The following is a 25556-nucleotide window of genomic DNA, read 5'->3' as shown; positions in this document are numbered from 1 at the left end:
AAACGTTATTGGTGCAGGACAAGTCGTTTTAATGTCTTGGCTTAACTTTTGAAAAAAAATGGAAATCCCAAAGTCTTTAAAACAAAGAAGTCTGATGTGGTCTAGGAAGCCTTCCTGATTCCACCTAGTGGTGAATGCTCTGTCCCTGCACAAATGGCCTTGGATTTACTTCTATATAAGCCCCAGGATGAGGACAGCAATTGTTTCATTTGTCTCTAAATATTCTTGACCCCTGGAACATCTTACACAGTGAGTGTTTCTGAATGGATGTGGAATTGAGTGGAAATTCTTTGTAGCTGATGGTTGTCACTGTGATATCATGATGTTAATAGATCCTAGCAAGTGATAGAGGTTTCCAGTAGAGACCCAGGGCCAAATTAGATATTTCTCATCCATGCCCAGTTCAGCTGGGTTCTAAGTGACAGGTCATCACAAAGCTTAGGCACCTGCTAAAATGTAAAGAGAAGTATAGTCTGTATTGATCAGGTGCATAATCCACACTGATGAAATCATTGGTCTTTAAAGAATTGAAAAGAAATAATCTTGTGTCAGCCAGTTTGATGAGTGTGTAGGTATAGCATTTAGGGCATCCCGCTCTTGCAAGTAGGGCCCTCAAAAAGTTATCCCATGTTCATTTTGCTCTGAGATCCACTCATATGATGTGGATGATTCATATCTCATATGATTCATAGCCCATAAGCCCCTACCAGTGTGTTTACACAACTAATTCAAAGAAAAGTGTTTATGAAATAAAATGGAAGGAAAAGTAGCAATGGAACATTTCCCCTACAAACCTCAGCCCACTCTCCCACAAATACACATGCTAGGATTGGGGAAAGTGGACACATGTGGAGACCCAGATGTGGGTGGAGAACTGCCGCTGATGTCTTCTGATGATATCATCGTGAAGGTCTCTCCTGACCACACCCCCATCAGGCCTGTATTGGGGCACTATGGGGCAGCTCAGCTGTTAGGTAGTTGCTGCTCCTTGCTGATTATTCCCTCTCTCTTCCTCCCTACTTTTTTCTGTATCCTGGGCTTCTCTGATTTCCAGTGTCCTTGGCATTCTGCTGGTCTCCATCGAGCAGTCATACCTGTTTCCAGCATCCAGGCTTCCTCTCTTTAGTGCCACCCACAGGCTGTCTCAGTGCTAAATGGCCACCAGAAAGTGGCTCCATTAAGAAGGCTGGCTTACTTAATTATAGTCAGAAGCAATGAGTCCCTACCACACCCAGCTTACAAATGCTAGAAAGAGTAGCTCCATGCTAAAATGATGTCTTTTCTTTTAACCTTGGTTTTCGGTGCCAAGAGAAAACTCCATTGTCCCAGGTGTTTTCTAACTTGGAGTTGAAAATTCCCATTGTCCTCATGGCTTGTCATGTAAATCAGTATGACTTAGAATAAAAGCTGAGGAAACCAAGCCATTATTCTTCAGTGGGGCAGGCCATCACATGGTGGTCAGAAGAAGTGATACATGGACACTCTCAAGGTCTCTCAAGAACTTTGGATTTGATTGTGGGGCATGGGAGACACTGGCACAGGACCACTCAGCATGGCATGCCTGCATCAGAAAAGGTGGTGTGCTTCATGAGCAAAGCAGAATTGAAACAGCACAAAGGAAACGTAGGATGCACAATTTAGAGTAACCACCTCAGATGTTCACACGGACTATCTGTGACCAATCTGTGGTAGAGCATTCCAAGCTCATATTGGTTGATCAGGCACAGTGGTACACACTGAAACTTCACTTTATCATGCTGATGTAATTTTGGTCCTCTTAGGGAACGAAGGACAACAGCCAACCACCTGCTGTGTTTTTGACCACAAGAGGCTTTGTATTCTCCCTGTGTAGAAAAATGTGTATAAGGTTTAAAAAAAAACCATTCATTTTAAAGATATGTAATTTTAATTTTGTTTACTTTATTTTTTGATTAATTAATTCAATTAATTATTAATACTCCACATTTTGAGATATGGAATAAGGTTGCTCATAACAGATGGTCTCATTTTTCTTAATAAAGTAGGAGGCAAAGTCATCTGCTGAAATGACTGTGGCATGGGGGAGCCATGGGAAACTTGAGGAAAGAGAAGATTTAGATCAGCCATTTCAAGGAATGTGATAGAGAATTCCTTGAATAGATATAATTTCTTCAGAATTGTGTCATTTTTGAGGCTTATTCTCATCTCTGAAACCAAGACCACCAGAACACAATCTGACATAGCATCAGTAGATCAGTCTAAGTTCCAGGGCTGAGACCATGTCAGAGTTGATTTGAGCTTATGATGGATGGCTTGGAGGCCTAGACTGATTGAATGAATGAATGAATGAATGAGGAGCTCACATTCTAATAGAAGAGACAACACATATAGAAAGTTTTAGCTCCAAGTGATTTGGAATTTCTCCATTTCATCCCATGGATCCCTTAGGATGCAGCAACCAGGAATGTGGTAATGCCTCTTCTTTAATGTCATTTCCACTGATAAGATCAAATTAGTAGTCTGGGAGATACTGACACTCCCAAGGGCTCATTGGCAGCAGTTAGGGACTCCTTCTCCACATTGATTTCTTCCCTGAAGGATGCTGCACCACCTTGGCTGGAAGCTGAATTGGTAATCTTAGGGGAACTGCTTTTCCCTGGGCTTGCTTCATCCAGATTTCAGGGGAGGTAATAGTTTTATTTGCCTGGTACAAGAGGGATTAGGTTCGCATATGCTCAGTGGCCATGATAGGCTGGAACATCATGACACTCTGAAATCCTGAAAGGTCAACAGCATTCACTGGATCAGCGAATTTTTTATTCTTTATTAGAAGAAAAACTGGACAGGTCATTTTAACAAACATGTTGGTACATTAGAACATTTTAGTACACTTACGTATGACTTGTTGAGCCCTAAGCTTATGCATGTTTTTTTGCCTTGAAGAACAGTTTGGGGTGGGTTTTAAAAATTAATTGTGTGTTATTGATTAACCGTGGATTCTTTCTTTCTCTTTCTCCATTTCATTCCATTATATTACCCTACATTTCCTTTTTGTTTTATTTTGTTTTTATCTTTAAATGTCCCCCCTCCTTTTTTTTTAATTGAAATGCACTGTTTTTTGCCCATCAATCCCCTAGATACTTCTGAGGTTGATTTATTTGTTGTTAATGCTCCATACACTCCAGTGCCAGATCCCACCCCTATGATGCCACCAGTGGGAGTTCAGGCTTCCATACTAAGCCATGATACCATAAGGATTACATGGGCGGACAACTCACTGCCAAAACACCAGAAGATCACAGACTCGCGATACTACACAGTCCGATGGAAAACCAATATTCCTGCTAACACCAAGTATAAGGTATTAACAGCTGCACTGTATATAACAGTTGAGAGATGAGGGAGATAGAGGAACTCTGTGGTTGGAATTTGGGACACACCCAGGTCACAACTCCCCATCTTGCGGTTTCCCATAAAATTGTTACACTTGGGAGTGTCAGTCTCCTGCTTTCAGCAGAATTACTATGGTAGCTGCTATTGAAGTGGGAAGGAAAATTTAATACAGTAAGTGTAATCTTCTGAGGGATGTCAGTCATCAAAAAACATTGTGTTGATGTTTTATTAACATCTAATTATCTGTGATAAGAAGGAAGGGGGTCAGAAGAGTGGGAGTGAACTTAGTAGAGAGAAGAAAGGAAATATCAATAGTATTCTAATTGCTTTAACTACATATGGAAGAGTAATGTTTTTCCAAATTTTTTCTTAGAGAGTGAGGCATTCAGATCAGAGAATCTTAGTATGTGATTATCCATCCTAGTGCCCTCCCTCTGATTTCTAGAGAAGGAAGCTAAGGACCAGAGAGCCCAAGTCACTTGGCCAAGGTCAGATTGCTGTTTAATAACAGCTGGTGCAAAGCCTCTCGTTACTCTCAGTCAGATGTTTTTCCACTCTCCCATGTTGCTTCTCATTCAGCAAGAATGGTGGCATGAAATGAAAACAGACTTTAGGGGAAAAAAAGTAGTTGGATCACATTGTTCCAACTATAAGCCACATTCTCAAAATGAAACGTCTTTGAAAGATCTAAAAAAAAAAGTGTACACTGAAAAATAATGGCACAAAATCATTGTCTTATGCATATATATGTACGTACACATATGCATACATGGGACACTGAGAGGATAGATAGAGAGAGATATACTGTGAAAATCTCATCCTAATTCATGCTTCTTCTAAAAATAAAGTTTTAAGCTGTTCTCAGGTTTTATACCAACCAAATTTAGGGACAGGAAGAATGTAGCTTTTTCTCATACCAATGAATGTATTGGAAATACCCTTCTAGATGACTGTTAATGAGCTACCAGGTGTAGATGGCAGAAGTGGGAGATTATAGTCGATTTTACCTTTCTCCTTGAGTCATGGTTGATAAGATAAGGGCCTGTTTTTTGAAACATAAATAAAAATGTTAGTGGTGCAGGACGTCAACTAAAAAGTACACAAAACCACATTTATTCTTTTCAGATAGAAGAAAAATGTCTCTAGTTATAGGCAACTTGGTGGAGCAAGGCTTAGCATGCTGGGCCTCGAGTCAGAAAGACCTAAGTTCAAAACTGGCTTCAGACACTTATTAGCTATGTGACTTTGGGCAAGTCACTCAACCTCAGTTTGCCTCAGTTTCCTCAACTGTAAAATGGGAATAATAATAGCACCTGTCTCTCATTGTTGTTGTGTGAATCAAAAGAGATCATATTTGTAAAGCATCTAGCACAGGGCCAGGTACGTAGTAGGTACTCTATAAATGCTAGATATTGTCCTTGCTGTCATCATCATCATCATTGTTCATTGACAGTGATAGTTTTCAGTTGGAACAGCTGGATGACAATGTAAACTATTATATCCGTGGAATTTTCCACTTTGCATTTTCTTGAATTATTGTAATAAAGACATGATGTTTATTGGCACTTTTTATCTTTCAGTTTCTGATTTAAAATAATTAAGAGAATGTTGTTATCCTTAGACAGTTTTTCTGCAAATGGTTTTACTACCACCCAATGCCAGGAAGCTTTAAAAAAAGCTAGAGTTTAACCATGAATTTTACTGACCATGTTAATCAAAAACAAAATAGGTTTATTAAAATAAGTTAGTTCTGTTTAAACAGGAGGTCACATGGCACAGCAGAGAAAACACTGGATTTGGAGTCAGAGGACCAGAGCTCACACTTCTTAGTGGTTCATCTGTGTGAACCTGTGAGTCATCTGACTTAAGGGCTCAGTTGGACCAAAATGTGTACAAGGGCCCTTCCTTGGGAGGTGGGAGACTACTAGAGCAGTGTGTTCAGATGTTGTCATGATATTAGGTGTTTTTACTTCGTTGTCTCTCTTTGTTATAGGCGGGAGTGGGGTTTTGTTTATTTTTTTGTTAATGTTTAGGGTCTCTTTTTTAAAACCAAAAAAGAGCAGGATGTAAAAGATACCATTAAAATGTATTTTGAATTTTTTTTAAAAAGCTTTAACCTGATGTTTAAAGATGATAACTTCTAGAGCAAATTTGTTTTAAGTGACTAGTATATAATTTGATTCCTTTCTCATGGATCTTTGACTTTCCTTTTAACAACTTATTCCAGCAATGACTTTAATTAGGATTGACCTTTTCGATGCCTCCCAAGTTCTACCTTAGATACACATCTTACAAGGGTTTGTGTTGGAATTCCAAACTCTAGGCCAAGTTGGCATCACAATATTCTGAGGACACTGGGAAGCTCATGCCTTGTATAGAGCAGAGTGTATGGTAACTCTGAAGTGTTGAAAGCTCTGGGACATTGTATCCCACTTGTCTTCACAGATATCTACCACTGCTCACATGCCCAGCCACCCAGAGAGCTCTTACTGAGAAGAGAATTCATGGCTTAAAAAGTAGAAGGGATATAAGGTGGCATCAAAGGTTGGAGTCAGTCTTACTGGGAGAAGGGATTCTGGATGTATTAGATGCATGGATGGAAGTGGAAGAAGTTAAGGAGGGTGACGTCAATGATAGGAATCTCTTAGGAACTTTCCAGCCAAGAGAAAGTGCAGCATCTGGCAACATCTTCTACAGGAGAGAAGGCAAGGCCTAGTGGAAAGGTCGCTGTTCTTAGAACCCAGGGATTCCAGCCGAGACTGCCACATACTGCAACCTCCCAGCATCCTTGAGACAAGAATGTTCATGCTAACCTAACTCACAGGGTTGTTATGTCAAATGAGTTCATGAATATTTTTAAAGTTCGTTATGCATATATGAACTAGTGACATTAATATTTTGGGGTCACAACAAAACAAACTTCAGTAGTAACTTAACAGAGATTTATGTAATGTTACTGTGTATTAGATATCATTGGGGCTGTAAAGGTGGATAAGGTATAGTCCCTTTCCTTAAGTACTCTGTCACTGCTGATTACAGGTAATGATTTTTATCAACTAGGCAGTTTTAGACACTGAAGGTGCAAGTACAAAAGGGGGGGATGGGAGGGTGGTAAACATGCAACATTTTTACAGATAAATAGGGAATATAGATATAAGTTATCAGTGATGGGGAGACACTAACAAGTGGAAGAATCTAGAAAGGCCTCTTGAAGGGACTGGCACTTGACCTAAGACTTAAAATGAGGGAGAGCATGAGGAGCAACAGCTCATGCAAAGGATAGAGGTAAGATGGAATGTCACATGAGAAATGGCACAGAGTATGGGATCCAGATTGTCGCAGAATGTTGATAGGGAACCTTGTTACTGGGAAGTATCTGAGGTTGAATTTGAACTAAGATCTTCTGGACTCTAGGCCCAACGCTCTATCCGTTGTGCCACCGAGCTGCCTTAATGCTGTCCCCTCTTGTTGGGAACTCCTCAGCTTTTTTCTCTTAACAGCCGTTCCTTACTTTGGGTTCCCAATGCCTCTGCCCTCAGGTGATACATACATGATTTTCTTCTTGCTGTGACTGTCAGCTCTGATATATCCTGTACAGCAGTAGTGTCAGACTACAGATAAATAAAAATGGGGACTACTGTGCCATACTCAAGGATCCCTGTAGACTGCATATTGACTTAGTTTTTAAATGTAATATTACCTATATTTTACTGTATTTTTATTTATTTTGTTAAGTATTTCCCAATTACAGAGTAAAAAGTCTGGTTCAGGCCACTCTGGGAGTGTTGTGGGCCACATCTGGCCTGCAGGTCACATGGTTGACACGTGTGACTTCTGCTATATAACACTGCCCTATTAATCACAGCTAAAATACAGTTAGGATCATGCCTCTCCTGTCTCATGGGATGGACCACCTTCAGCAGCTCTTCAAGGCCTATGCAGTGAGGCCCTTTCTGATCTAGCCCTGGCCTATGTTTCTAGCTTTATCTCTCTGCTACAAAATTGTACTGTTTTCTTTACCATCCTGCTCCTTGTCCCCACTTATATCTTAACACCATTTGAAAGACCCTCCTCACACTTCAGTCCAGTCTATCCAACCCCGCCTCCATTTCAGCCCTGTATTTACTTGGCCTTTCCTGGATGCTGTCTTATATAGCAGTATTTTGTTTATTTATTCACCCTATTCTCTAATTAGATTGAAAGGGACTGTATCTTATTCCTCTTTTTGTCTCTCATAGCATTGGCATCATACTTAGTTATGTAGAAGACACTAGGTAAATATTTATTCATCTATATCTTTAGCCAAAAAGTAAAGGGAATTCAGTTAGGGGCAGTGAGGGGGTATGGTGTTCAGGGTACCAGGGCTGCAGTTGGGAAGACCTGAGTTCAAAACCAGCCTTAGACACTTCCTAGCTATACGACCCTGAGCAAATCACAGCCTCAGTTTCCTCAACTGTAAAATGGAGGGAATAATAGCACCTGCCTCCCAGGGTTATTGTGAGGATCAGATGAGATCATATTTGAAGTTCTTAGCATAGTGCCTGGCACAGAGTGAGTGCTGAATAAATGCTACACAGGGGATGCACAAAGAGGCAAAAGACATCCTTGTCTTCAAGGATCTCACAATCTGATGGACTAATATTAGTTTATCAGTTTAATGTTTATTTAATTAATAATAGTAATAATACCTTCTAAATGCAAAAATATTACTCCCCATAGTAAGCATAAAATCCTTGTCACTAAGTTCTACTTAGGATCATAAAATTTAAAGCAGGAAAGGAACTCAGCTGTCACCTAGCCCACGCCTCTAACTTCCCAGCATCAGAGATAAAACAGCAGTTCTGAAGGGGTGATGGGACTTGCCCAAGACCTTCATATAGGTTCATCTTTGGTTAGTCAAGTTGAAAAGATCCAGTCACAATCGCAGAACAAGCTTATTATGGTCACTTGCATTATCTATGGAAAGACAAGTGTTTTTATTCAGCTCATGTTCATGTAGTGAATGCTTCTGTTTTCTGCTTCTAAAATGCTGTGTGTCCCTTTTCTCCAGACTGCAAATGCAACGACTTTGAGTTATTTAGTGACCGGGCTAAAACCAAACACTCTCTATGAGTTCTCTGTGATGGTGACTAAAGGTCGGAGATCAAGCACGTGGAGTATGACTGCTCATGGAACCACCTTCGAACTTGGTGAGGGTCTGCAGCATTTCATGGCTCATGTTGTTTAATCCTCCCTCCTCCCCCTCTTCATCATATGGGGCAAAGGGCAAGGGCTGCACCAGCTTTTCAGCACTCCATCTTTTTCATCATAAGTACTTTGAATAATCAGCCGGTTAATTTTATCACCGGCTCTTTGTAAGAGCAGAAATGATCATCTTGTCCCTGCTGTATTCATCACCTGAGACAATAAGGTTAAATAATTTGCACGTGAGCAAGACGTAGCTGGTGCTATATTTGCAATAGAAATAGACTCACTGGCTTAATCCCTTTCTTTTTCTGTCAGATCTTTTCTTGCATGTCAATGGGAGGGCGCATCCCAGTGGGGTGTGCCTTGGCTGTTTACCTCTGCCCTGCTGCAGGTTGAGGAATCATTTGGCTTCTTACAAGGTTTCACTTCAAGATGTCATTAGAGTGCTTTTTAATGGACTTGAGATAAATGGAAAGTAACACTATAAAGATGTTGAGGATCAGTGCATTTTCGTCTGTACGCCCATTCCTTCATCATTCCTTTGGTCACTTGTTAGTTGGCTGCCCCTCAGGTTCTTCAAAGTTATGTTCTTGGCATGTGCTTTAACCAGGGGTGATTCCATCTGTATGAAATGATTGTTTCCTTCTCTCTCTACTGGGATATTATTGACAGGTTTGTTTTTTAAAAACAACCATAAAATACCACATTTCTTCATTTCCATAAAATTCATTGAGACCTCTTCATGAGAGGAGGGAAGTATGATGAAATGAATTCATAAATTTTTTGAAGTTTACATTTCTTTTCCTAAGGCTTAAGAAAGTCTGTTACTTTGACTACAACCCAATGGCAAATGGAAATGTTTGTGTTGTTAGAAGTGTGTTTAAATTTCATAGTCCTATTTCACACAAAGCAAATGCTTTTACGAAAGAATAATTTGTGTTTGGAAAGGGAAGGGTAGAGCATAATTCATTAACTTTCTAATTGCTCTTCCCTTTGTACACACACAAGCTGCGCAGTCATTTAAATTTGATGGTTTCTCTATTCCACAGAGTTTTTCTTTTAAAAGCAGTAACAGTGTGTTTTGCTAAAAGCAAAAGGAGGAGAAAAAACTTCCATTTCCAAATGATGTATTCATTAAGGGACTGATGAAAGTCTTAACTCTTGGTATGGTGCATGCATTAAGTTAAAGAGAACTTTTTGACATATAAAACACCCTGACCAAAGTAGTTAGAATTTAAGGGATAAGGCTTTTGAATTAAGGTATTTGACAGCTAGTTCCTTAGCCATGTCTGTCTTCTTGAGCAAGAAGAGGCATTGTGTAATAGAGAAAGCCTTGGACTCAGAATTAGGAGAAACCTGGTTTTCAGTCGTGCTTCTAAAGCATGGCTACATGACTTTAGGTGAGTCTCAGCCTCTCTGAGCCTATAAAATAGAGATAATATAGGCGTTACTTATCTGATAGAGTTCTTCAGAAGACTGAATAAGATCCTGTTTGTAAAATGTTCAATAAACCTTGAAGCACTGTATGAAGGTCAGATATCTGGCCTGACAGCTATTTTAGAAGAGTAGATCTGTCTTAGATTGCATTGTCTGGAGTTTTAATAATCATGAGATTTATAGATGGAAGGGACCACAAAGATGATCTAATCCAACCTCCTTTTTTTAAAAAAAATAGTTGATGAAACTGGAGTCCAGAAAAGAAACTCATTTTGCCCAGGGACACATAAATAGTAAATGCTCATGTCCCCTGACTTCACATCCAGTATTCCTCTCGTGATCTCCAGATCCCCTTCATGACAGCCCTGTGGAGTGGGTTGTGAAGGTTATCTTCTTGTTCCCATTTTATAGCTAAAAAACCCTGAGGTTCAAAAGATGTTGAGATTTCCCCATAATCACTTTTCCCCGTAATCCCGTTGCTTTTTAGTCATGTCCAATTCTTTGTGCCCCAACATGAGATTTCATTGGCAAAGATACTTAAGTAATTTGTGATTACCTTCTCCGGCTCATTTTACAAATGAGGAAACTGAGGCAAGCAGGACTAACTTAACCAGGGTCACACAGCTAGTAGCACAACTAGAACCAGGACTCAATTGGATTCCAGGTCACTCTTCTTTCTGATATGCTACCTGGCTCAACATAATAGCATTTTAGAGGAAATCACTAAAAGATATTTATGTGAATCAAGTGAATATATTTTTCTTTCTAGTTCCTACTTCTCCACCCAAAGACGTGACTGTAGTAAGTAAAGAGGGAAAACCTAGGACCATAATAGTGAACTGGCAGCCTCCTTCAGAAGCTAATGGCAAAGTTACAGGTATGGTGCTTTTCTGAGCTTGGGGGTGAGGGTAAGTTCTGTACTGACAAGAGGACAATCCCATTCATCCCCGTGATTCTAGCAAAGCGTAATAAATTTTGTATTTGCCACTTGGTAAGCATATAAAAAGGATCATGACAGTAACTTAGGAATTTTCTTTTTCTGTCTCTCAGTCTCTCTGTATATACATTACATATATTTATACACACATAAGTGTGTGTATAATTATATATTAGATATATTTTATATTTTATTTATTTCATTAAATTTTCCCAATTACATGTTTTAAAAATTTTAACATTGATTTTTTAAAACTTTGAATTCCAAGCAGTTCAATATTGATTATGCATGTGAAGTCATGCAAAACATAATTCGATATTAGCCACATTGCAAAAGAAAACACAGATCAAAAAATAGCAAGAAAGATAAAGCTTAAAAAGTATGCTTCAGTCTTCATTTAGAGTTCGTCAGTTTTCTCTTTCTGGAGGTAGATTGTGTTTTTCGTTATGAGTCTTTTGGAATTGTCTTGGATCCTTGTGTTGATCAGAGTAGCTGAATCTTTAACAGTTGTTCATCTTTACAGTATTGCTGTTGCCATATGCAGTGTTCTCCTGGTTGTGCTCACTTCAGAAAGCCTCCTAAAACTGGCTCTGTGTTCCATGTGGAGTATAGGCTGTAGTGAAAGCTGGATTGTTGGAAATGTGAAAGAAAATACTAATCTTAAAACTCTGCAGAAAGATTCCAACTGTGACACATAGTTTGGTAGAGCTGCTTGGTGGTCTCACACTTGAAGTGACCTGGAATGTATATAAGGCTTATCATGGGAGAACATAGCAACGTAAAACAAAGTGATCCCATTTCTGTATAGCTGTCAGGCTAAATTGTATTCTTCATGAGAGCAAAGGAAAAATGGTTTGAGCACGTAGTGTTTGCGGGAGATTCCTGTAGCTCCCTGTATTCCTCTTGTTTTTCCTTCAGTTATTAAATGCCTGACACTTGAAGAAATCGTGCCCTCTTTCCTAGAGGGCTAGCTGATCTCACTGACTTGGTTTTTTATCAGAGGAACTGGCTAAGCACCCTAGACCAGGGGGTATCGGTGATAAAACACTCTGGAGTTATTCCCTCAGAAATACTATAGGATATTCTGATGAAGGCATAGAAAAGGAATAAACGCTTTGGGGTGGGGGGAGAACACAAAGCAGATACAAGAATTTGATTATGGAAGACTTGGGGGAGGCAGCATAATGGAATGAAAAGCAGGCTGCGTGGGAAGGAGAGAAAGGTCTCATCCTTCCTCAGCCAGCTTGAGTTCCTAGCCTTCTCCAACCCTCCCCTCCTCCCACAGTCACCCATGTGTAGACACACACACACACACACACACACACACACACACACACACACACACACACAGCACCTGGCATTGTCCTGGAAGACTCCACTCTGAAGCTAAACCCCTCAGGACAATGACAACCTGTCAGAACTTGTTGCTCAATAATGATAATGTGCTTCCACCTTGTCAGACCCTTTTCATACTGTAGTTCTGAACCCCCAGTTGTCCTTGCTCCCACCTCTTTCTCTATCTCCCATCAACTACTCTGTTATTCCCATACCCTTCAACCCAGCCTCCTTCCTCCGTGCACTGTGGAATGCCTGCTTCATAGGCAACAAACTTGCTTTCATCTTAAACCTTTTTCCTTTCTTCTGTCTTCCATCTTTTTACACTCATTGAATCCTGGCTCCCTCCCAGAGACACACATTCTCTGGCCATCCTTTCCAGCACTGGTTGCATTTCACTTGTACCCCGTAATTCATTGGTCCTATGAATAGAATTTAAATACCCTTTGCTCCCCATTTCTGCTTCCACGCTCTCCCTCATTTCCCATGACCCACTCCTTCCACACAGAGATGGCCATATCCTTAATCTACCCATCACCCTCAGCTTTTCCATTTCCATGTTCATGAACTCTGATCATACCCTGTTGTCATCCACTTTTCTCTCCTACTTGCAATCCCTAGTACTCTTGCTCATCCACACTCTGACTTCTAATTCCTCTGTCCTTTCCCAGGCTATCACCCACACCCTGTCTATCCTCTTATCTTTTCCTCACCTTGATTCCGCTCCACACTGTCTTTTCTTGAGGCCCTTGCCACCCAACTCCCCTGCCAAGCCTCAGCCTTGTCTTCCTCCCATCATTTGTTACTTCTGCTCCTGTTTGTGTGCTACTGAATGGAGCTGGAGACAATCACAAAACCATGATCGACTATCTCTTTTTGCTGTATAATCTCTGCAGCAAGGCAATCTTCTCACCTTCGTACTCACCACAGCAGATTTTCCAATCTTGTCATCCCTCCTCAAATGTCCCATAACTCCCCCTCCCTTTACCTTCTCTGTTCACGTATTTCTCACCTCACATCACTCAGATGCTTTCTGGCACTCTCTCCTCCTTTACCTCTGTTTCACATGAACTGGTGGCCCTTGTGCTCCCCAAGGCAAACCCTTCTTCAGCAGGCTGCCCTCCTAACCGTCCCCACCCTCAGTCATCTTCAGTCTCTTCCTGTCTGCTGGCTGCTTCCCAACAACTTATAGACATGCCTATGTCTCCCCCATCCTCAAAAAACTTTCACTTGACATATCTCTTCCCACTGGTTATCATCCTGCATCTCTCCTCTCTTTTATGGCTAAACTCTTGAGAAGGTCATTGACAACAGGCACTTCCACTTCTAGCTTCTCCCTCTCTTAACTCTCTGACTTTTATTTCTCATCATGTAACTGAAACTGCTCTCTCCAGAGTTACTAACAAAGAGAGGAAGAGGAGAGGAAGGAACAGGCATTTTATTAAGCACCTACTGTGTGCCAGGCACTCTGCTAATTACTTTACAAATATTATATCATTTGATGCTTAACAATAATCCTACGAGGTAGGTCGTATTATCCCCATTTTACACTTGAGGAAACTGAGACAGAACCTAAGTGACTTGCATAGAGTCTCACAGTTGTTAAATGTCTGAGGACAGATTTGAACTCCAGTCTTCCTGATTCCAGGCCCAGTGCTCCACCTACTGCCATTCCCTACTTGTCTTCTAAGTAATGACCTCTTCTCCATTTCCGCTTGACCTCTCTCCAGTCCTTGACGCTGGCCACTGTCTTCTCCCTAGGTTTTTGTGACACTGCCCTCTCCTGGTTTGCTCCTACTTCTCTGACCACTCCTTCTCTTTCTCCTTTACCGTATTCTTATCTCTTCTCCTCAACACGCTTTCACTTTATTGAATCAGTTCCCATGGGTTCCATTATCATCTTTATTCAAACAATGCTCAGCTCTGCTTGCCTAACCTCTCTGCTGACCTCTGGTCACAACTGCCTATTTGGCATCTTGAACTGACTGTCCTGCAAGTATCTCAAACTCCATATGTCCAAAGCTGAACTCATTATCTTTCCTTCAAAATTCTCTCCTTTCTCTTACTACCCTAATACTCTCAAAAGCACCACTGTCCTCCCAATAACCCAGATACCATTCTTGATGCTGGGCCACCCAGGCCCAATCATTTGCCAAGTCCCATCAATTCTACATTTGTAACATCTCTTATATATGTCTCCTCTCACCCTCACACGGGTGCTGATCACCTCATGTCTAGACCTGCTGGTCACTCTCCTTGCCTCGAGTCTCTTCCCACTCAGCTGTAGATTAACTCCCCCTGGGACTAAGTATAACTATTTTCACTTCATCCCAAACCTTGGTCCCGTTATTGGGACATGATTGTGTGACATGAGACACACTAGCACAGGACTGCTCGATATGGTCTGCCCTTATCAGCGAGGATGTTGTGCTCTATGAGAAAAACAGAAGTGAAGTAGCTCAGAAGAAAAGCAAGATGTGCAAATTAAGAGAATCGCCCCAAATATTCCCATGGACTATTTGTGCCTGATCTGTGGGAGAGCATTCCGAGCTTGTATTGATCTCATCAAATATATTGAAGCTTGACTCCAACATAGTGATGTCATTGTGGTGGTGTTTGAGAATGAAGGACACCAACCAACCAATCCATGTCACACTATTGATCCATGTGGACCAACTTCTGAATTCCCTCTAGTGTTCTTAATGTAAAATAGTAACAGAACCCTCATTCTTCTTAGAAGCACCAGGGCTTAGGATCAGACCCAAAAGACTAGGTCAGAATTCCAGTTCACTGTTTTCCTAAAATCTTCTGCCTCTAATTACTCTCCATTTGCAATCATCATTACAACTACATGTCTTTAGCTAAGACCTTTGGCCTATGAGAAGTTGGCATTCTGATTTCTGAGACAGAGGGGACACCATAGAGCGAGGATTCTCTCCTTTACATCTTATTCTTCCACTCTGGCTTGTGGAATGTATCACGTGCTCCGTTTATTCCATTTTAAAGTGCTTCTTGAGAGGGGAACTTGAGGCCATTAATTATTCTTTTCAGGAACCTGGGTTTCTGTAAAGCTGAATGTTGGTTTTCCCTGGCTTTCTGTCATTTTTAGCCAGAATGGGACAAAGTGGTATTTTGTGTATTGGTTTTTTTATTTGCATCTCCTGGTGTGGAAGTGGCTGTACAGTGGCAGTCTTTTGTTTCCATTGTGCTTCATCAAATGCCCATTGTGGTGCTTGAGCTCAGTGGAGCAGAAAGAAATCCCTGATAGATCGGGTACTTAAAAGACCCGATTTCTGCGTGTAGCTGGAACACGTGTGTTCAGTGCCCTCTGGTGGAATTAGTAAAGAAACAAGGACATTGAGCCAAGTAGCTCTGGAAAAGAAAGAAACCTTGGATTACTGACAAGATTTGGTTGATATTTGCTCCCTGTTCAGTTGGCATTTTGCCATAATTCTTTTTAGTGTCTTAGGCCATTGCCAGATTTTAGTGCGAATTTTCTGTAAATTTTGGTTTTAAGGAAAATTGCATTGTTTCCTTTGTAAACGACAAAGCCTCAGTTTGGTGTTTAAAGCAGGACTGGGTCTGATTTGCTCTTCTTTCTCTCCTGCTTCATCTGCCACCCCCTCTTGTCCTCAGACATCAAGACATCAAAATTACCTTTGAAATTACCTAGAAAATCAAAGAGAGGGAAGAGCAAATTTAAGGATGGCAAAAAACCCTGGGCCCTCCTCTTTTGCTGTCCTTTACCTTACTTTCCACAAGATGTGAAATAGGGAAATTCTCAATGATTCTAATAATCACACTTCTCTACTTTTTCTTAACCTTCTGCAGTCTGTCTCCAACCTGTCTTTCCAGCCTTATTTCTCACACACTCTTTTCAGTTTTACGTTTCAGTCAAACTGGACTACAAGTCATTCCCTGGTCCCCTCTCACCCTTCTTCCCTGTGTGCATTAGTCCAGACCATCCTACCTTATCCCTCTCCATTTAGCCTTCCTACTGACTCAGCTTTGATTCCAAGTCCTCTGAAAGGCTTCCCTGATTCCCTTCCATTAGAAGAGACCCTTCCCTCTTCCACTGCTCATCTGCAAATAGTATGCTTTTTTGAAAGTTTATTTAATTAAATTGAATCTAGTTGAATGTTTTACCCAATCCAGACATCTTTTCTTTTAGTATTCCTGAAATATGGCTATGTGACTCTTTGTTTAAAGCAGGATATTATATATATATTTTAAATTATTGTGTGTCATCATCACCTGTAAGATTTTCACAACATAAAAGATCCCGTCAGCTGGTGACTACATTTCTTGTTTTGTTTATTGTATTGTTGGCTTTCCAGATTATATTTGAGTACATGCTTGGGATTCCCTTTTAGTCATTTAAGTTTGTTTCGATTTTGATTGTTTGTTTCTTTTCTACTTCTCTTAGATATTTAAATTTGCCTCTCCAGGTAGAGAAACAGTAGAAAGAATATGGAACTTAAAGTCAGGAAAGACCTGAGTTAGAATCCTGATTCCATTTGCTAGCCTGTCTGCTCCTGTTTCATCATCAGTAAAATTAGAATGACCACATCTGTAGTACTTAGCAAGCATGATACTTAAGAGGATAAAATGAGATTAAGTATGTAAGGTGCTTGGCATACATTATTACAGTGCTATATAAATATCAGCTCTAATTATTAACCTATAGAGAAAAATCATCTAAGATTTCTTCCCTCCCTAAATCCTTTGGGCAGGATACATCATTTACTACAGTACGGATGTGAATGCAGAGATTCATGACTGGGTTATTGAACCAGTGGTGGGAAATAGACTGACTCACCAGATCCAGGAGTTAACACTGGATACACCATACTACTTCAAAATCCAAGCCCGCAACTCCAAGGGCATGGGGCCTATGTCCGAAGCCGTCCAGTTCCGAACACCTAAAGGTAAAGTGCCCTAACTCGTCCTTCACATATTCATACAGACATGACAAGACCCACTCCTTAATAAGAAAAATAAAGGGTCACATAGTTGGAGAAGATGAAGAGAAAATAGGATGTAGAGCAGCGTGAGTTTATTTTTTATATTTCTCTTAGGAATAAGTGTATGAACCCCCTTATCCTCAGCCTTGTGTGACAGTTTATCTCATAATGACTTATCACCCCTAGGTAACCCAGGCAGACTTCCTTAGGTTCCTAGGTACCAGTGTGATCTCAGGACCCATCCTCTGTATTCCCCTTATTCCAGGAGGCATTTTACAAGATTGAAACCACAAGGTTTACAAAACAAGTTTGAGTCTCCTGGTGGCATGTGGGGTAGACAGTTCCATTTTAGCAATGGCATGGCAATCATTTGCCTCTGGGAGCCAGGAAAAATTTGGGAGTGGGCCTGTGGGGGATGGGAAGGTGGGGGAGACCCCCCACAATGATGTGTGACTCAGGCATTAACTGAGCATAGGACCAGGGATGAGCTGCACGAACTTTGGGCTTTGCTTCTTCTTTGCTATGTGTCTTTCTTCCTTCGCACTGGTGACTTTGCTCTTGTTTTCCTTCCCCTGTGCTTGGCCTGGCAGCGGACTCTTCTGACAAAATGCCTAATGACCAAGGTAAACGAGTCGAGAGCCTCTTTGTCCTCTCTCTCTTGTCCTGTTGGTTGTTCTTTTCCCAGATACAGCGTGTTTGTAAAGGAACCACACACCTGTTCACCTAGAGTGAGATGAGTCTGTGACTGGGGCTCTTCAAGGACCAAGGGAGCTGCAAATCCTACTTAGAAACCAAATGTGGAAAATAAGCACTGAGCTCTTTATTGAGGGAGCTCACAAAAAAAAATTGGAATCATAGTGCTACAGAGGTTTGGCACTTAGAGTGAGTGACAGGATGGCAGAGTCAGTGGTAGAAGCAGATGCTGCCTCCCACATTCTGTTATAAAGTTTATGGTGGGGAAGATTTGTTTTGCAAACATTAGAATGAGTCCAAAGCTGTTTTTCCCCCTTCTTGACACTCAGCACCCATATAACTTTAGAAAAATCATATAACCTCTCTGGACCTCAGTTTACTTATCTGTAAAATGAGGGGGGTTGGATTAGTTAACCTCTGAGATTCATTTCAGCTCTATGTCTGTGATTCCATGAATCCATGATCTCCCAAAACTTAAAACTTGAGCCTTCTAAACTTTACTTTGAGCCTATAAAGTTAATCTACCATTCCATTAGAATATGCTCAATTCTGAGCTGTGTTTCTTAGCTTCTTCACTTAAAACATCTGATAACTTTGAAAACAAAATCAAGAATGTTTTAAAGGGAAACAGTTTAGTAACACAACCTCTTCAGTGTAAGTACTTAAAAGGTACCTGCATGTAAATCTCTTCTTACTAATTACGTTGTTTTCCTTTAAGTTAGTGGTTATTTATTGTGAAAGGACAAAAAAGTGAACTTTGTCAGTTTAGTCTCTAAGATGCTTAAAGGATAATAAATTAAGAAATAATAGGAACATGTTAAGGCTTCTGTTAGAAGTAAGAAAGACTCAGAACTTAGGATCTTGAAGAAATGCATTTCCATTTCACACTTCAGTTCTCTTTCAGGGAGGTAGATATCTTTGTTAGTCTTGACAACAGAACAACAAGTGGAGGATGGATGGATGAATGAGGGAAAGGGTAAAACCAAAAGGGAGTGAGTTTTCTAGCTGTAGGACACTTTCCCCCATTTCTCCAAAATTTAAAAAAAAAGAATTCGTCTTTCTCTACATTCAGACTACAAAACTCTAGCTTTAATCTAATGGCAAACACTGAGACTCACAGATTTACAGTGATTCAAAGATAGCTTTGTCTCTCAATCTCAAGGCTGGATTTCTTTAAGAAACACATCCCAGTTACCTACTGCCTTTTAGAAAGAGTTCTAACATTTTACATTTCTAGTTGTTTGAATTTCTGTAAACCTGTTCTTTCTTACTTCTGAAGCCTGCCGCTTTATGCCTATGTGATGTTGCAGGGGCGGGATGGGGAATGGTATTTTTCCTTCTAGGTTTATTATGCATGGAGAGCTGTTATCAGAGACACCTTTAACACTGCATTTTTACCAAGCCTCCTCCAAAGTGTGTTAACACTACTATTGACTGGTTTTTGAGACATTAATTTTAGTAATATCAGAAATGCTAGGTGGTACAGTGCTGAATGATAGCTTTTATAGTGGAACACTGTATAAAAATCAGGATTGGTCCACAAATTCATTTCTAATGATTTCCTTTATTTGTTAGAATTTTACCTGATTTTACAGTGTATTAGATGAGTTTGAGGGACATTCTACTGCTATAAAATTGGGGTGGTACGGGGAAGGACCTTGTCCTTTTTTGACAGGCCCTATAAACTGTTCCTCCCAAGAAAAGAGGGTCACAGATACTAAGACACAAAATCAGGTGACAGCCTTGCTTTTTTCCTTATAAGGCCCATCTCATTCCCTGTATAACCTTCATAGAATGTTTGACAGCCATGTAAAATTTGTCCCAAACTATACCAGAAAGTTCCTTCCAGATGCCAGGGTAGTAGAACTCCATGTGAGAACCTTTCCACACATGGAAAACTGGCATAATGCCCATTCTATAGAAAACGTATACTTGCCGTCTTTGTACAGCTCTGTCCTCCTTGGTTCCTAAGCGTAGAAGACCCTCAGCCATCAGGCTGTGCAATGTGATGAGTCCACTCGATAAGCGATTCCTACTTGGTTTCTTCCTCAGCTTCAGGGGCTTCAGGAAAAGGAAGCAGACTACCGGACACAGGATCTGATTACAAGCCTCCGATAAGTGGTAAGAACTTCCATCCCTCCAGCTTGGATTGGTGGGCCAGCGAAGTGTTCAGTGTCAGGAAGCTGCCTCTTCTAGGGCCCGTTCTTATACTCTTTACATTTAGAAGTTCTGGACTTGGGCATGTTCGAAAACATTGATAACTTCCTCCAACAAGGATAGAATATTAAGTTAAAATCGTAAATAGAAAGCCTGGGTTTCCATCCCAGTTGTCCCAATAGTTAGTTCTGTGACCCTGGACTAATGACCCAGAGCCAGGTCTTCAGATGAGGCTGTGGCCCAGTGTTCTTTACCAGGCTGTCTCCCAATAACATGATGTCTTGGTCCATAACACAATATCTCACATGGCCATCCTAGTGCCCTCAGAAGCTAGCCAGGGCAAATCTTGTTCCCATTTTGTGGGTGAGGAAACAGAGGCTTCAAGAAGTTCCGTGACCTTCTCAAGTGCACACAAAAGTTATTAGTGAGCCTTCTTTGCACTATAACATGCCCCTCTTATCAGCTAGTATGTATTTAAAATGCTTCTTTCTTAAGAGTTGGTGCTGTCTCAGTACTGTTCCCTGTAACATAATTATAAAACATTAAATGCTCCTGAGAGAATAGCTCCCATATTTTTTGGTCTCTCCTTTGACAGCAGGGCTTTTTAACCTGGCTCCCACTGACTGCCCCTTCTCCAAGGAATTCGTGGATAGATTTCAAGGGCTCTATCAATTTGGATGGGAAGAAAAGAGATTTTTATTTTCACTAACCTCTCCTATTATAAATTTTTAAAAAGGGGGTTGGAGCCCATGACCAAAAGCCTTGCTTTAAAGCTATTGTGGTTGTCCGAGTCTGCTCTAGTTGCAGTGCTCTACACAGGTCAGGGTTGCTGATCAGCCAAGACACCAACAGGCATGCAGCTAAGTAGTACCACTTTTCAAAAGAAATCCCTTGGCCAGTTAGAATGTTAATGATAAGATACACTCTGAGACATTCAATCAAAACTGCTTAATTCAGTCCTTTTACCCTCCAGGGGATCCGCCACTTTGATTAGTTTAAGACAACATGAATCTTTCAGTCCTGAAATTGGGGATTGCTCTTTGACAGGATAGAAGACAGCCAATTCAGGAAATATCTCTAATAACACCATGCACATACTTTGCCAGTTCTATTTGTAATATCCAGTTATTGAACCTTGTAAACATTCCACATTTACTCTTAACCCAAGTATCTTGACTGATTGATTACAGTTGGTGGACTGATCTCAATCCACTAGTTGCTCCTGTGAACTTATTTCAGTTAAGAGGCTACCATTAAACTTAATCAACATGCTTTCAATCAGTGTCTGCTATATGCCCTGTTTTTGTTGTTCAGTCATTCAGCCATTTCTGACTCTTTATGGCCTCATAGACCGCTCTGTCTGTGGGGTTTTCTTGGCAAAAACACTGGAGTAGTGCCATTTCCTTCTCCAGTGGACTAAAGCAAATAGAGGTTACGTGCCTTTCCCAGGGTCACACAGCTAGTAAGACTGAGGTCAGATTTGAACTCAGGTCTTTCCTGCCTCCAAGCCCAGTGCTCTGTCCACGGAGCTGTTTAGCTGCCTACTATGTGGCACTGGAAATATAGAGAGAGACAAGATTGAAACTGTTCTTACCCTCCTGGAGCTTACATTCTATCAGGGTCTGAGGCACTATTCACATAGATACATACAAAATACACACAAGTTGGCTTTGTGAGGGAAGGTGTTAGCATCTGGGAACCCAGGAAGGGCCTCATGCATAATGTGGGATGTGTGAGATCTGGAGAAAAACAGAAATTCCAAGTGGTGGCATGGAGAAGACAAAGCATTCCCTGATGGGGAACAGTCAGCAGAGAAACAAAGACCAGGGATATGTAGCAAGAGATGGAGGGTAGAGACAACAAAAAAGCCAGTTGGACTGGACTCAAGAATACAGGAAGGGGACTAGAGTACAGTAAAGCTGGAGAAGAAGATGGGAACCATGTTGTGAAGGGATTTAGTGTTTGTGTTTGATCCTGGAAATAATAGAGAACCACTAGAGGTGATTCAACAGGAGTGTGACATGATTTGACATATGCTTTAGGAAGCTCGTTTCAGCAGGTGAGCATAGAGTGGATTGGAAAGGAATAGACTGGAGGCAGGGAAAACGAGGAGGCTATGTCAGGAAGTAATGAGGGACCAAACTGGGGTGTTGGCATCCATGGGAAGGAAGAGAAGGGGAACGAGGCAAGAGATAGTGTAGAGGAAAGGGGTGAGACTTAGAGGTAATTTGGATAGGTGAGTTAAGGTAAAATAAAGGATTGAAGGTAATACTCAAGTTACATATGTGAGGGATTGGAAAGGTGGTGGCATCCTCAGCAGAAATAGGGAGAGTCAGAAGGCAGATTCGGGGAGACAGGTTTAGATGTGTTGCTCTGCCTATGGGATGTTGCATTCAAATTGTCTGATAGTAGTGATGTGGAACTGAGGGAAGGAGACAAGGGTGGAGATACAGGTGTCCCAAAAGTCTTATTGCACTTTTAATATAGTATAAATTTAAATGTAGTACAGATGTAAGAATAGATCTGTATTGAGATAATATCACCCAGTTCATCTGAGGTTACCAAGCAAGTGAACTAGAAAGAAAATAGGAGAAAAAAATACCTCATGAAATAGACTTGGGATACACTCTGAGTAAAGGGGAGGGCATGTTATGGATGATCATTCAAAGGAGACAAAGCAGGAACAAGTAGACAGAAAGGTAGGCAAACCAAAAAGAGAACCATGTCCCAGAGGCTCAGAGAAGGAGGAGTATCCCAGGGGAGAGAATGGTCAACAGTGTCAGATGGTGCAGAGAGGCCAGGAGGGATGAGGATCAGAGTGAAACTTTGGAGAGAACAGTTCCTTTCCTCTTCCCTCCCTTCTGCCATGACATGAGGTGCTATTCAGTGATCTTACATTTTTGGAGAATAAAAGATTCTTCTGTAAAAAAGGTTTTGGACCCCTCAACTACAAAATGAGCACAGACCACTTGCCTACAACATCACCCAGTTCAGTTCAACATTTATGATATGTGTGTCATGTGAAGAACATCATGATGGATGTTGAAGGACGACATGGAGAGTATATGGGGGAAAAACACTGGCCAGCTGTGTTACCCTGGGCATTTCACCTCCATCTTCCTCAGTCGCAGGAAATAGATTGTCCTGAGACAATCACAGGGTGGGGGTTTCTCTCTTAGTCATTGCTGGCAAGATTCTTGCTAGAGTCCTTCTTAATAGGCTGATCCTTCACCTGGAAGATGGTCATATACCTGAGAGCCAGTGTGGCTTCAGAAAGGGCCAAGAAATAGTCGATATGGTGTTTGCTGCCTGACAACTCCAGGAGAAATACCAGGAACAGAACAGAGGTCTGTACACAATGTTTGTAGATCTGACCAAGGCCTTTGACACTGTTAGTTATGAGGGGTTATGGAAAATTATGTCAAAATTTGGCTGCCTGGAGAAGGTCATCAGTATTGCATGACAATTTCATGATGGCATGTTTGCCTGGGTTCTGGATAATGGACAAAGCTCTCGTGCCTTCCCAGTCACCAATGGAGTGAAACAGAGCTGTGTGCTTGCTCCCATGCTTTTTAGTATGATGTTTTCAGCTATATTGTCAAATGCTTTCAATGAGGATGAACATGGCATCAAGGTCAACTACTGTAGTGATGGTTAAGTTCTTCAGTTTGAAAAGGCTACAAGCCAAGACCAAAGTGAAGGGGGGGTTGGTGCATGATTTTCTGTTTGCAGATGATTGTACACCCAATGCAGTCTGTAAAGATGAAATGCAACAAAGTATGGATCAATTCTCTGCTACCTGTGCTAATTTTAGCCTAATAATTAACACCAAGAAAACACAGGTGCTCCATCAGCTCACACCATCCGTACATGGAATAATCAGTTACAGCAAATGGAGAAGTTTTGAATGCTGTGGATAAGTTCATTTACCTTGGTAGTGTACTTTCCAGGGATGTACACATTGACAATGAGGTTGACACACACGTTGCCAGAGCTGGCTCAGTGTTTGGGAGTCTCTGAAGAAAGTTTGAGAGAGAAGGTATTAGACTGGCTACCACACTGTAGTTTGTAGTTTGTAGCTGTTGTGCTGACCTCATTGCTGTATGCCTATGAAACATGGGCAGTCTACCAGCGCCATGCCAGGAAACTGAATCACTTCCATTTGAGTTGTCTTAGGAAGATTCTGAAGATCACTTGGCATGATAAGGTTCCAGACACCGAGGTCCTTACTCAAACTAAACTGCCAGGCATTCAAACTATGCTTCAGAGAGCGCAACTCCAATGGGCTGGCCACATTGTTTGAATGCAAAATGTATGCTTGCCAAAAAGACTATTTTGTGGAGAACTCACATGGGGCAGGCGATCACATGGTGGCCAGAAAAGGTGATACAAGGACACTCTCAAGGTCTCAAGAACTTTGGAATTGCTAGTGTGAAGTGGGAGACACTGGCACAGGGCCGCTCAGCATGGCATGCCCACATCAGAAAGGGTGCCATGCTCTATGACCAAAACAGAATTGAGACAGCACAAAGGAAATGTAGGTTGCACAAATTTGCAGTAACCACCCCAAATTTCACACGGACTCTCTGTGCCCAACCTGTGGTGAGCGTTCCAAGCTCATATTGGTCTGATCAGCCACAGTCAGACACACTGAAACTTCACTTTATCATGGTGATGTCATTTTGGTCCTCCTCGAGAATGAAGGACAACAACCAATCACCTCAGTTTCCTCAGTTGTGAAATGGGGACAGTAACAGCACCACGTCCCCAGGTTGTCATGAGGATCAAATGAGGTAATATTTGTAAAAAGTGTGTAGCATAGTAGCACATAATAGGTGCTTGCTTAATAAATGCTTATTCCCCCCCCCCACAACCCCCCAAAGTCAGAGACTCTGACAGAACAGAAATGTTGAAGGAAGACTGATGCTCAGGATGAATAAGGAGCCAGTATAAAAGCACCCAGGCATCCCTGATTTTTTTTAATAGGTCCCTGATTTATTTAAAATCACTTGAACTGGATGAATCACATCCTCAGGTCCTAAACTAGGAGAGTTATTTCTGAGCCTAGGTCATGGAAAATAGGAGAGGTACCACAAGATTGAAGGAAAATATCCAGCTTTCTAAAAAATAACCATCGTCATCATCTTAGGTAACATTGCTGTAGCACCTGCCTAAGGACTTCCTGACTCCAGGCCAGCACTCTATCCACTGTGCCATCAGCTGCTGCAAACCAAAGACTAGGGAGCTTGACTCCACTTCCAGGGAAGGTCTAGAATGGATCATTCGACACTTAACAGTTGCCAAGCCCTTGTTCAGAAGTAGCAGATCACCAGAAACGTGTGCCATGCTGCTCACTACCAACCTGTTACACTATTCAAAGTGGTCCATATTCACTGCCATGACCCTGCCCCCAGCTTTCTACCTCCCCCCCTTTAGAATATAAACACCTTGAGAGTCAGGACCATATTGTTTTC

General features: G+C 41.3%; 1 protein-coding gene across 6 annotated transcripts in view; it reads left to right on the top strand.

Moving 5' to 3' along the window:
* Positions 1 to 25556, top strand: part of NEO1 (neogenin 1) — a 285881-nt gene that overhangs the window by 236963 nt on the left and 23362 nt on the right. For 3 of the 6 annotated variants that reach the window (XM_072628418.1, XM_072628420.1, XM_072628416.1), the window contains exons 17-21: positions 3165 to 3340; positions 8423 to 8561; positions 10766 to 10873; positions 17002 to 17196; positions 19978 to 20046. In XM_072628418.1, the coding sequence (XP_072484519.1) occupies positions 3165 to 3340; positions 8423 to 8561; positions 10766 to 10873; positions 17002 to 17196; positions 19978 to 20046 (687 nt within the window). Of the gene's footprint in view, positions 1 to 3116; positions 3341 to 8422; positions 8562 to 10765; positions 10874 to 17001; positions 17197 to 19977; positions 20047 to 25556 lie in introns of all 6 variants that reach the window. The other 3 variants (XM_072628417.1, XM_072628419.1, XM_072628415.1) reach the window with 1 other exon arrangement.

Source organism: Notamacropus eugenii, chromosome 1 (genome assembly GCF_028372415.1).
Source record: "Notamacropus eugenii isolate mMacEug1 chromosome 1, mMacEug1.pri_v2, whole genome shotgun sequence".
Classification (NCBI taxonomy): Eukaryota; Metazoa; Chordata; class Mammalia; order Diprotodontia; family Macropodidae; genus Notamacropus; species Notamacropus eugenii.
Note: the sequence above shows the minus strand (reverse complement) of the source record. Positions and strands in the feature narration are given on the sequence as shown.